General features: G+C 38.8%; 2 protein-coding genes across 7 annotated transcripts in view; both read right to left on the bottom strand.

Moving 5' to 3' along the window:
- The window catches only part of LOC147844409 (uncharacterized), a 681,160-nt gene that overhangs the window by 176,006 nt on the left and 491,644 nt on the right, over nucleotides 1-13,510 (bottom strand). The gene's annotated exons all lie outside the window — the stretch shown is intronic.
- The window catches only part of ntrk2b (neurotrophic tyrosine kinase, receptor, type 2b), a 63,374-nt gene that overhangs the window by 18,252 nt on the left and 31,612 nt on the right, over nucleotides 1-13,510 (bottom strand). For all 4 annotated transcript variants that reach the window (XM_087252808.1, XM_087252806.1, XM_087252807.1 and 1 more), the window contains 2 exons: nucleotides 1,949-2,137; nucleotides 1,258-1,388 (listed from right to left, as the gene is read on the bottom strand). In XM_087252808.1, the coding sequence (XP_087108934.1) occupies nucleotides 1,258-1,388; nucleotides 1,949-2,137 (320 nt within the window). The remainder of the gene's footprint in view (nucleotides 1-1,257; nucleotides 1,389-1,948; nucleotides 2,138-13,510) is intronic.

Here is a 13,510-nt window from a genome sequence, read left to right as displayed (position 1 = left end):
ACAGACCACAGGTTGAGCGCCCCCTGCTGGCCTCACTAACACCACTTCCAACAGCAACCTAGCTTTCCCATATGGTCTCCCATCCAGGTACTGACTAGGCTCAGCCCAGCTTAGCTACAGTGAGTAACCGGTCTTGGGCTGCAGGGTGATACGGCTGTTTCTGTGTAGCATTCTTATGAAGAAATTATCTACTCACAGAACATTATTTATCAATATGTGGTCCTTTTTGGCTTTGGTGAATTTCTCACAACACTAGTTCATTTCTGCACAGCAGTAAATGCATTTCTCAAAACAATTAGTGCAAACTGCAAAACCTAGTTGATAACCTGCAAAAGCGCGTCACTTGATCAAAACGGATTGCTCATTCCTCAAAAGCAAGTAATGATGTCAATGAATGTGTCTCTGTCATCAAGATGAAAAGTCCTGACACCATTGTTTATGAACAAGATAGTCAAATGGCTTTGTCATGTTTTCATTATGACAGTTTACTCTCTACATTATTTTCAATGCAAAAAGAAGTCCGATTTTGGTGACACTTCCTGAAAATGCTCAAGACAGCACTATATACTATTTATACTGCATATATATATATATATATATATATATATATATATATATATATATATATATATATATATATATTCAGCATTTTAGTGAGTGCAAGACACTAAATATGTATGTTTCACATATTTACTGCATTTGCTCTTGGCAATTCTAATTTATTCACAGCAATATGCAAAAGAATAAAACACCCTTATTTACAACAAACATAAACTCCCTTTGGGTAGAGCTGTGTACAATTACAGTCCATATTGGAACTGAAACATACACAGGTCTGTAAATCATTCATCAAATTGTTCATTTTAGAAGACATTTTCAGAGAAAAAGAAAAACCTTAAAAAATGTTAATTTGCTAGACAGACACAAGTAATGAAATGAGGACTATTAGTTTTATTTGAAACGACTATTCAGCATTCACAAGTTTAGTTAATTTTGAATGACATGACATAAGCATGATAATGTTATAAAACAGCAGGAAGTTGAATGAAAGCAATTCATGCATGTCCAAAAGCATTTACAATTTGTTGGAAGGAATGAGAAGCTGCTACTATGATGTGCACAAATGACTAATTATTTTGAGAAATGCATTAACTGTTATGCAAATGTAAATAGTGTTGTGAGAAATGCACCAAAGCCACTGAGAAAAACTGTAAGATATAACATAGTGTAATATAATGCTGTGCAAATGTCCCATACCTTAACAGCCACCAAAATCTTCTCTTGGTCAGGAGACAAGTTGTAGCATTCAGCTAAGAACACTTTCCCGAAAGCCCCCTCTCCCAGCTCCCTCTTCAGTAAAATGTTGTGACGCTTTATATGTTGGACAACTGCAAAATAATGAATAATAAAACACATGAATACTAAAACACTAACAGTGAAAACTCCAATTTCTTCAAAACGTTTGAAAAGGGGTTGGTCAAAAGCTGTAGAATTATCACTTTATTAATAAGAGCATGTTTTTCGTATGTTGCAATTCAGTTACTAGGGTGTTCTGGCTGACATGATTCAAAAAAGATACAGAGGTAAAACATATTTAGATTTGCATGGATTAATAATTCATTATAAAACCACCAATATTCCCTATAAGAGTGGGTAAATTTTGACCTTGTGCTGACTAAACCTTTTTAGCAGTAGTATGGCATGCTTGCCTAAATAAACATCTCTAATCAGGTGTTGGTAGAACACACTGGATTTAAAATAAAGAATGCTTGCAGAAATCTACAGTTCAACAGTGATTAAGTTACACAGCGTCAGCCACCCCTGATATCATCACCATGGTGATAGAAAGGGAGGTTTCTATGACAACTGACCAGTGGCAACCTAGGCTGGAATCTATTTGAGAGAATGAAGTGTGGCTGGTGCGACCCCACACCCCACTGCAACTCACGAGTGTCCGATTTCAGCATGCTGCCAGGGTTGCGGAAGTACTGAGGGTTCTCAATGACTGGAATCTTTGTCATTCCAATAATAACTGCATCAGGACCCATCTCCGAGGATGATGGCGTGTTGTTGCCGTTGGAAACGTGGTGGAGCGGGCTGGCAGAGTCATCATCATTACTAATGACAGACGAGGAGCCTGGTGGAAAGGGCAAAAAAAAAAAAAAAAAAAAAAACACAGACCAGTCAATAATTCAGTACAATACAACAAATCCACAAGATCAATCTATATATATAAATAGGAAATGATGTTCAAATTAGAGAACATTCCTTTGTCTATACTAATAATTTTGAACAAATATTTAAATTAGTATGAAACTGGTGTGGTGTGTTAGACTAAAGTTAAATGCTGGCCATTAATAAACTATTCATTTATGTAATGTAAAATATTTTAAACGCAACGAGATATTAAACTAGAAACCATGGAAAGCACTTTCAATGAAAAATAAATTCTATATCACGAGCCAAACCATTGCTTTAATTTATAAAAAAAATTTTTTAAAAATTTTCTAAAACAAGGGTTAAGTATCTTTTGAACAAAATATGTGTATTATACACTGTTAGACCTTACTGGGCTTTTTTACAGTAGAATACTGGCAACATTTAAGTCACCGTAAGAGACATTTAACAGTAACTGGCAACAGTGTTCCCAGTAAATTACTGTAACCGAACCATTACAGTGAGTAACTGGCAACAGTGTGGCCAGTAAATTACTATAACAAAACAGTAGCTGTGACTATCTGGCAATACAGCTTACAGTAAATCACTGTACTGTACTGTTACTACTCACAGCATAAAACTGCATACACATTAATAGTATATCTTATATACAGTAGTAGTTACTGTACTGTTACTAAAATTAATCAGTATTATGTATGGTTATTTTAAAAAATAGAAAGCATATAAGTTCTTTAAAAATGTATTTTATTGATTTGCCAGAAAACAAATATACAACAGAAAAAGCATCACAAAATTACAGAAATCAATTCAATTCATGGTTATTTCTATAGCATTTTATAATGTAGATTGTGTCAAAGCAGCTTAACATAGAAGATTATAGGAAATTGAAACAGCGTAGTTCAGTTTTCAGAGTTGAAGTTTAGTTTAGTTCAGTTCAGTGTGGTTTAATTTTCACTGCTGAAAATCCAAACACTGAAGAGCAAATCTATCTAAATCACTGGATATTACTATGTTTTCCATTTACAATGTAATCTTAAATAAAGAACACATGTAGTGTATACAGCATATTTTCAAAGCAATAGCCAACATTTAACAATCACATAACCAATAAATAATATAAAATAAAGTCCATCCAAAACAGTTTTTTTTGAGCACTGATCCTCATGTTGTTCCAAACCTGTAGCAATAATAAAAAAAACAAAAAAATTAAATCACCATTATGCACTTTTATTTAATTAAGTTTATGCATTTATCACAACATACCCCTTTTACTTACTTAATCAGAAGTTTTACACTCAAATTTTGTGAGGCTCAGCAAAAATGCATGTACATGAAGATTTACATCAGGAACTTTTCTTTTAACACTTGACTCAGTTTGTGGCTCATTCCACATTGCGAAGCACACTGCCCTATCTGGATTAATTCTCACATAGAATCTGATAAAACATTTAACATTGTTTTACTCATAATCAAGTATGCATACCACATATACAGTATATACAATTAAAGTCAAAATTGTTAGCCCTCCTCTGAAATTGTAATTCTTTTAAAAATACTTATCAAGTGCTGCTTAATGGAGAGAAGATTTTGTAACATTTTTAAACAATAGTTTTGATAATTAAATTGTTTTGTCTTTGCCATGATGATAGTACATATTGTACTAGTTATTTTTCAAAATATTAGTATTCAGCTTAACATGCCAACTTAAGTAACTAGGCAAGTCATTGGACAACAGTGGCTTGTTCTGTAGTCAATAAAAAATTCTTAAGGGGTTATGATTATTGGCCTTACTTTTTTTATACATATTTTAATAAATGAACTGATTTTATTCTAGCCAAATAAGAAAATACAAATGAGAACAAAAACATAGAAAAAAATTGGAATTTGTCCTTGGTCTGTTAAAAATCGCTTGTGAAATGTGCAAAAAAAAAAAAAAAAAAAACTAAATTCACAGAAGGGCTAATAATTTTGCAATCAACCGTATCTCGTCCATATATAATAGTTACCTTTACATAAGCTCTAGTGTGATGCTGGCTGTCTCCTGATGTTATGTTAAAAACATAAAAGGAACCAAAAAACACAGAAAGGGCTGGAGAGAAAATCAGCTGCTCATCAATGCAATGAGTCACTCTGCCCTCAATGCTGACCATCCACTTTGTTGAGTTTGGAAGCATATCTCCTGAAATGTGAAAAGTCACCACAAAACTGTTAAGAAAGTCACTAACTTTACTCACACACAAATACAAACACACACACATTATTTGGATTATATACTAAATTACACAATACAGTGGATGTTATTAACGTCTACACCCTAAAGCTTTACGTTTTTTGCAAATAATATATTTGGTTACAAAATTTTGACTTCTGAAAAAATAATAGGGCGTCGTTAAGTCCGGTAAACAGACCACAAAGTGTCCCTGAGGCAGGCTATGCGGAGAAGAGGGAATTTGCTCTTTACCCGGTGGAGGACCAGGCATCACAACACCAAATAGTGAATTTCAGTGCTAGGCTGCTGGTCTTGTGGCTGGCGGTCGCCAAATTCTTAATAAAAGAGCACTTTTCTCTTTCCCCAAGAATGTGTCAGCCTGAACAGTGCCAGTCTGGGACGCCCTGCCTTTGAGCTCGCAGGATCGATGTACCTTGCCAGCGGCTCTGAGTGTGCTGGAGGACAGTCTCCCTGGTTGAGCCCTCCCACTCCGTGCTGCCCACTTGTGCGAGCTCTGCCAGCCTGGTTATTGCTAGCCAGCCCGTCGCAATGGCTCATTCGCACGATCAGAATTAGCTAGGCAATTCAGTTTGCCATAAGGCCTCCCAAGTTCACAGGTCTATATTTAACCAGGGCCAGTTCAATCTCCGCCCCTGACCAAGACCTGTGCATTTTGAACCACTGTCTGCACAAGCTGCGGCTCAGAATGATCACACAGAGGCGCATCCTCCAGTGCGTCTGTCCTCAGAATTGGTTTGCAGCAATAGGCCTGAAGGATGCATACTTTTATGTTGTCATTCTTCCACGCCACCACTAATTTCTACGGTTTGCTGCATTCGAGGGTCGAGCTTGGCAGTATAAAGTCCTCCCCTTCGGGCTCTCTCTGTCGACGCAAGTTTTCACCAAGCTTGCGGAGGGTGCCCTAGCGCCCCTTCAGCTTGCAGGCATCTGCATACGCAATTATCTTGACGACTGGCTGATTTAAACGCACTCACGGGATCAATTGATTATGCATTAAGACAGGGTGCTCCAGCACCTCGACATGCTGAGGTTTTAGGTCAACCGAGAAAAGAGCAAACTTGTCCCCATGCAGAGAATCTTTTTTCTCGGGTTGGAGCTGGACTCGATCACCATGATGGCATGCCTCTCCTAAGATGGCGGCATGCTGATGCTGACCCGTCTAAGAGAGTTTGACAGGAAAACTGTGGTCTTTCTGAAATTATTTGGCATCCGTAGCTGCTGTCACGCTGCTTGGATTGCTCAATATGAGACCGCTTCAGCACTGGCTTCACGATCTGGTGATCATGGCACGCGGGCATGCACTGAGTGACGGTCACTCTGCTGTGTCGCCACGCACTTAGTCTTTGGTCGAACCCGGCATTTGTACAAGCTGGAGTGTCTCTAGAACAAGTGTCCAAGCATGTCGTCTTCTCAACGGATGCTTCCAGCACGGGCTGGGGGGCCATGTGTTGCTGGCATGCAGCTGCGGGTCTGTGGAAAGGAACCCGGCGGCATTAGCATATCAATTGCCTGGAGCTGTTGGCAGTGTATCTCACTCTGCGCCATTTTTTACCGGTGCTAGAGAGGAAGCACATGCTGATCAGGACAGACAGCACGGCGGCGGTGGTATATATCAACCATATGGAGGGTATCCACTCCCGCCGCATATCTCAGCTCACTCACCGTCTTCTCCTCTGAAGTCAAATGCGGCTGAAATTGCCGTTCCATTCACATCCCTGGAGACTCAAATTCCAAGTCACTGATGGCTGGAGGGCGACATGAATTTATCATTTGGCACTGACAAATGTACGTTTCCTGCATTAGGTTGTCCACATCAGACAGTTTAACAGATCTTGGGCCTTTAGTTTGAAAAATTTCTAATATAATATAAATTTTCTCTTCTCTTAAAGAGATGTGCGGTCTCTTCATCAGACATGGAAGTAGGTTGCCATTTGATGCATCCAGCTTTCATCTGATCTTTTTGACTGTGCAACTGCTCAGTTGTTGTTCTTCTGTGTTTTTTAGGATGACAAATCCTATGTGCTACATTGTGTCTAAAAATAATATCAACTCTGGTTTTCAGCTGTCTTTGAAAAGAACTTTTCTCCATTGTTCTCCTTCTTCTGTAATGTCTCCAAATGTTGTGTTTAGAAAAGATGTTTCTTGCCACTTTCCTACAGTCTGCCAAGTTTGGGTTTGGGCAATATTCTATCATGGCTGCCACAACAATCCTTACAAACTTCCTTCTCGGTACAAGTGGAGTCTTCTCCTTTTTGGATACTGCATGAAGAAGTGCTTCAGACATGCGTTCCTAAGGAATTTGAAATATACTAAGCAAATTAGAATTCACAGGTGTGTACGATGTGGATGGCTGTTCAGATTGTAAGCTGGGTGGGATTAATGTGGTGAGCTCAACTTGATCCAGTTGGCCTCTAGACACTTCGGAAACTACAGAAGAACAAAGTAAAAAGTTTTACATCTCAGTAGACACCGTATATACATATATATTTTATTTATTTATTTAATCTTGTAGATAATTCTACAAAAAAGAAAATGAGTCTTACCTTTTTGTTTGAATTCAATTAAGAATTTTCCACATTGTAGTGGATTTAAGACGTCCTGAAGATCAGACATATCAACTAGTGCAAGGTCCTGTGTGTTCTCAACACCCACCACAAAACATAGGTGATTGATGTCTAATTCAGGGAGGACTCTCTTTATTTCCTGTTGGATCAGTTCTGTGCCAGAAGTTAAAAAGAGTACACCGAGTGATGTAAGGACACCACAGAAAGCCCTGCCACTTTATAAATTGGAAGGGGCTTGTAATCTAACAGACTGTCAAAATTAACACACACATTATTTTGCACAGGTATAAAGAGAGTAAAGGCCAAGGTCAGACAAAAGAACAGATTCATACAGTTCAGTAAGAAAGTAGACATCAGTCAGACTAATGAGTATCACAGATATTTTACCAAAGACATAACCACGACTGTTATGGTCTACAACAACAATGTGGCCATTGGCATATTTGGGTACTTTATAAACCACCCCTGATACTTCTTATGTATTCTGAGAAACCCAGTTAGCCGCCTTTATTGCATTTTGTATTTCTGTATTCAATAACTGACTATTGTTCATGTGATTCACTGACAGACTGAATTTTAGGAGGAAATAACTGACCAGAATCTAAATAGAACTGGAGCAACTGATGTCTTTCTTTGTCAAGGTTTTACAAAGATGCACATAATTCTTAAGTAGGAATGCTTGCTTTTGAACCTAAGCATCCACAACCGATTCAGTGTGTCAAGGCTCGTACAGAACACAGAGAGGTTGCCGTTCAAATCAAAAGAGATAAACGTAAGCTAAAGAACACATTAACCTGGCAAAGTGTAACAAAACAGGGCAGGTATAAGTAGAGAGATGATTTACATCAAAATAGAAACAGGTGAGCAATGCATGCGTGCCAGCGCTAATTGTAAGAGGAAACAGATGAAGTGAACAACAGTGAAGATATGATGAAACCTGACTAATGACACAGTGGTCCAAAGTATAGAAAAAGGTCTGCCTAGTGCAACAGGTAATGATGTTTTGCTTTTAGTCTTTCATCAGGAAACAAGGAAATTGTTTTAAAAACTTGAGGTAGCCAATCTCATAGTGACTTATTTTGTAAGCACAAATAAGCTCAACAATTTTCTTCAGTTTAAGGCACAACTGCCATACAGTACCTCACTATCCATGGGGTTTTTAATTTATCTTCTTATATAAATTGGTAAGAGCCTGAAGAAACACTAAGGGCCTCATGTACAAAGACTTGCGTTGAATTCATACAAAAACCTTGCGTACGCAAGTAAGAAATTCAGAAGTGTGACACACAGCGTACACGGAATCTCACATATATTTTCTTTGTACATCCAAATTAACGTAACACTGAGCGCACTTGCACGAGTGCAAAACCCCTCCCTGCCTCCTCCCCCTAATAAATATGGTAAAGACTCTACTAAGGCAAAACCAAACGAGAAGAGAAGAACACCGTCAAAGTGTGGACAGAAAAGGCGGGGGAACAGGGGATGCTGAACTAACACCCTTTAAGGAGAGAGTTGCCTGAAATGGGGCGCATGCACGGAAAGTATGGAGTAGTCGAGTTTTTTTGAGCTAATCTCTGATAACATTGAATTTGGAGGATAACTCCATTTTTCGTGTCTTTATTTTATTTAATAACAATTAGTAATATCTTGGATTTATTATTAATAGTTGGAAGTAGAATTTCATTTATTTTTGTAACTTTTTTAATGTTTTTGTCGACTTTTCCTGATTCATTGCATGTTCAATCATGGCATCTAGAAAGTCTTCAAAAACGGTGGCTGCTGTCAGGGATAAAGTCGACACTCTGGGCGTACTCACACTATGTACAGTTGCCTCGAACCGGGTCAAAGCACGCTTGTCCCATCTCCCTCGACGGCCAGCACTCACATTACAATTTGGCCAGGGAACGCTTACGTCATCGATGCTGCGCTGTTCAGTAAGCGATCTCTCTCAGTACAGTGGAGATTTCTCTAGTTATATCACTTTAGTCCTTGGGGAAGCAGTGACATGCAGTCAGATATTTCGCCGAACAGATCAGCCACTTTTGACGCTCATAAACAATCATAAAGACCTTGTGCAGCAGGAATTAGGAGGTTTGCTGAAGGTGCGCAGCTGTCATGTAGTGAGGGGTTTGCATATTTGATAAACTACGGCAGTTTGCGTTCACTGAACAGTAAGAATGATTAAATAATCCATATGAAACAGTCCATTAAAAGTCACGTCTCGCTTTCAGTTTCGGGCTTTGGTGCGTTTTGCACTCACACACAAGCGTACGCCACCAATGCCCAAGTGAACCACGAGCCTCTTCCACTTCTTCCAACCGGGCCAGGGCCGGCCAAGTGAACCATGCCTGAGCACGATTCAGCGCACTCACACTTCTCAAACCATCCGGGAAAGGGGCCTGGGCACGGTACGGATAGCATAGTGTGAGTAGGCCCTCTATCTCAGGCAATGTGCGTCAAAATCGATCGGGCACATCATGCCCTACTGCCCAAGTCATCTGCGGGTCAAAGACCCCGCACTATCATTGCAAAAGTTCATCATGATCGGGACAAAGATTTAATTATTTGCCTGAGAACGGAGAATTTCCTGCTAAAGTACAAGGGTAGCCAGATATATATTTTTCCTGACTATACTCCCGAGGTCACTGTGCAGCGCCGAACTTTTATTCCGATCACACGAGCTTTACGCTTTTTTAGCTAGCAAGAAATGGTCGCTGCGCTTTCCAGCAAAATTGATGTTGACTCAAAATGGAAAGTCGCCGTCCTTCACATCTCCTGAAGATGCAAAAAAGTTTGTGGAAATCCTTTCTAATTTTTCGATCTGATTCCTGGTCAGGAATAGTTCTACGACCATCGCGCCTAGATGTTTAGACTATGACTGATAGTTTTTTTTCTTCCTGACACACGAGGTAGTGGACCCCCTCAAGTTTTTTTTTTTTTCTCTTACCGAAGGTTGCTATTTTTATTTTTAAGTTTATTTGTGTGGCTGCTATTTTTTCATTTAACAGACCTAGGTAAGATTTGTGCTCTTTGCTTTGTCCTCTTGCTGGCTCCATGAAGATGGGGGTGTTGGATAATAGGAATCATTTTTATTACTATTTTTCTTTTTTTCTTTTAATCAAACAATTATTTGTATTGGTCATGTAAGGGTCATATATTTCTAATGTTGTGTGTGAGTGCTGTGCATACTAATTAGAATTTTTGCAGAAGTAGATAGATGCGGGTCCAAAATTAAATTCAGCTCTGCAGAAACTTCCTGTCTGAAGAGAGGTGTTAAAACTGAACACAGAGCACAAAAGGTTGTATGCTTTTTTGTTGTGCAGAGAATTCATAGAAAAAGAGGAAGTATGTCGAAGGTGCGGCCAATGGAGGACTGAACAATGACTGACAAGTGACGTTACACCACCCGTTAAGATCAGTTGTGTATATATGCTGTAGTCAGGAAATGTATGTTAGTTGCGAACCTCTTGAATTTATTTCTTGTATTGCATTGGGGTAATGTAACCCAGAGCTCTGTCATCGAATTATTCATTTGTATCTAATAAATTACTAATATTTTTGGCATTGAAGAAAAAACTCTCCCGACCTTTTCTTATTGAACACGCATGGAATGGGCTATATATTCCAACAGGGGAAAATGCTGTTCTGCACTGGGGTTTTGGGTAGGGTTGTTACCACATTGTTTTATGTTGCGCTAATTGTTTACTGCACTTATAAGTCTTCATTTTTTAAGTCTTTATAAGTCTTACTTTTTTTTAAAAAGTCGTTTTTATTTCGCTCTCATTCAGTAATATCAGATCCAGAGGAAAGATATGTTATTGTATCGGACTGTATTAACAATGTTCCAATTACATGTGTTAATGTGTATGGACCCAACATTGATGACTCTGCTTTTTTAGGAAATTATTTGGACTCCTTCCAATACAAATGCTACTAACATAATCACAGGATACTCGCGGGAGACTTCAATTGTTATTTAGATTCTTATCTTGATCGCTTTTCAGCTTGTGTTCCTTCTCCTATCCAGTCTGTTGGGGTTCTAAATAGTCTTATTAAATCAATGAATTTTGTGGATGTATGGAGATAATTGAATCCTACTGGTCGGGATTACTCTTTATTTTCTCAAGCTCACAAATCTTAGTCTCACATGAACTATTTTATTATTGACTCCAAAATGATTAAAGATGTTGTCCAATCTAAATACCTAATTTCGGACCATAGCCCTGTCTCACTAGTTTAAGACTATCTTTACCAAAAAACCAATGTTGTTGGCGTTTTAACCCCAATTTGCTAATGGATAAACAGTTTACCTCATTTCTTTCAAATCGGCTGAGTCAATTTTTAGAGACCAATGTTAAAGGGGACGTATCTGACTCATGTTTGTGGAAAACTTGTAAAGTGGTTTTGAGAGGATATATTATTGCTTTTGAATCTGCACGTAAAAAGGAATGACGCAAACGGCTATTTGAGATTGAAAATATCCCTTCTTCCTTAGAAATAGCTTTTCAAGAATCCCAAGCATAATCAGACCTTAATGCAATTTTAAAAAAGAAATATGAATATAATTCAATTCTGAGTGATCAGGTCTCTAATGTACTATTGAAGCTTAAACAGAAACATTTTGAACTCAGTGACAGAGCAGATACATTTCTTGCTCGTCAGCTAAAAGGGGTGCAGGCCAGTCGTGCCATTCATCAAATAAGAGCTCAAAATGGTGATTTGGTAACGCATCCTAAAGAAATCAATGACTGTTTTACAGAATTTTATAAGCATCTTTATTCTTCAACCAGTTCAGTGATGAGTGACATGGGACATAGCTTTCTCAATAAAGTGAATTTTCCAAAGCTCAGTAATAGTGCTAAAAAGGAACTAGAACAACCTTTTGATCCTAGTGAAGTTCTGGGGGCAATTAATTCCCTTCCCAATAGAAAGGCCACAGGTCCAGATGGGTATGGAATTAAATTTTATAAAACAAATGAATCTACATTGGCTCCTCTCCTGTTTCGTTTGTTAAATCATTCAATTGAACTGAATAAGTTTCCTGCTTCTTTATATAAAGTGTATATGTGTCTTTTTGAGAAAAAAAAAAAAGACAGAGATGATACTGAGCCCGCTAATTATAGACCAATTAGTCTTAACAGTCATCAAAAGGTTATCGCTAAAATGTTGGCTACTCGATTAAACAAACATGTGGATTCATTAATTAATTCTGATTAAACTGGCTTTATTTTAGGAAGATTCTCCTTCTGTAACTCACACTGCCTATTAAACATTTTATACAACAATCAGTCAAAAAAAATCTAAGGCAGCAATGCTCTCCCTGGATGCAGAGAAAGCCTTCGACCAAATTGAATGGATTTATATATCTTTTTCTGTTTTAGAGAGATTCGACTTGAGAAAATTTTCAGGTTGATTAAAATGCTTTACTTGGCTCCTAAAGCCTGGTTTATACTTCTGCGTCAAGTGACCGGCGTGACCCACGGCGCATGCAATGCCCAAAGCTGTGCATTTATACTTCTGCGCGCTGTCTCTGTTGGTCTGCATTAACACTTCCGAAACGCTAGTGGGCAGTGAGGTGTTAATGTTTCTCAGTGTCGAGTTTTTCTTCTCTACTGTTTTGCTTTTCCTGAACACTTCCGGGATGTACAAGTGGCTAAAACTCGCTCATTTTGATGCAGGAACTGGCGGACGTGCAACAACTTTAACTATGAGGTAAACACAAAACAAAACTTTCCATCAGGAGCTTCTTCACGGGACTCCACACTTGTAAACAATCGCTCCATTGGGCTCGCATCCAGCTCGCGCCATTCGCACGGCTCTCGGTCCCGCCCAGACTCGTCAGCGCTACCAAGCCGACTAATCACAGAGCTTGCGCTACACGTCGTAGCGACGTGTAGTTACAATTTTTGAGAGGTGCACATCAGCGACGCCGATGGCCACGGTGAAGGGCTAAGCGTCAGCGCCGTAGCACACGCCGGTGTTTGACGCAGAAGTATAAATCAGCCTTAAGTCTGCAATTCTCACAAATTCTAATCTATCTGTGTTTTTGGAGCTACAGCGGGAACATGACAACGATGTTGTTTAAGTCCACTTACGTACCCATTCTGAGATTCGAGGTGTGCCTCGAGGTTAAACCCTTGTATGTGTAACCACAGGGAGAGACACAAACAACTGAGGTAGGATCCAAATGCAGGTTTAATCAGTGGTCAGGCAAGCAATGGTCAATACATTTGCAAACAGGTATATGGAGACTGTCCAGAATCGTAATCAGTAAACAGGTGAGAGGACAAAAGGCAGGCAGCAGACTAAGAAGAAAAGGCTAAGAAGGCAAGGGTCAAAACACAAGAAAACAAGACTAGGAAACCACGTTGTAGTATTACTATACAGATAACAAGACTTGGCAAACGGAATGGGTGAGTGTGTGGCTTAAATAGTGTGTGCAATCAGTCTCTGACAATCCTCAGGTTGTGTGAATGTAATCAGTTTAGATGAGGAAGCATGTGTGTCTGGGTGAAGTGCATGTATGAATATATAGTCC

This window comes from Danio rerio, chromosome 5 (genome assembly GCF_052040795.2).
Source record: "Danio rerio strain M-AB ecotype USA chromosome 5, GRCz13ab, whole genome shotgun sequence".
NCBI classification, from domain to species: domain Eukaryota; kingdom Metazoa; phylum Chordata; class Actinopteri; order Cypriniformes; family Danionidae; genus Danio; species Danio rerio.
The sequence above is the reverse complement of the archived record's forward strand: the minus strand, read 5'-3'. Positions and strand labels throughout refer to the sequence as shown.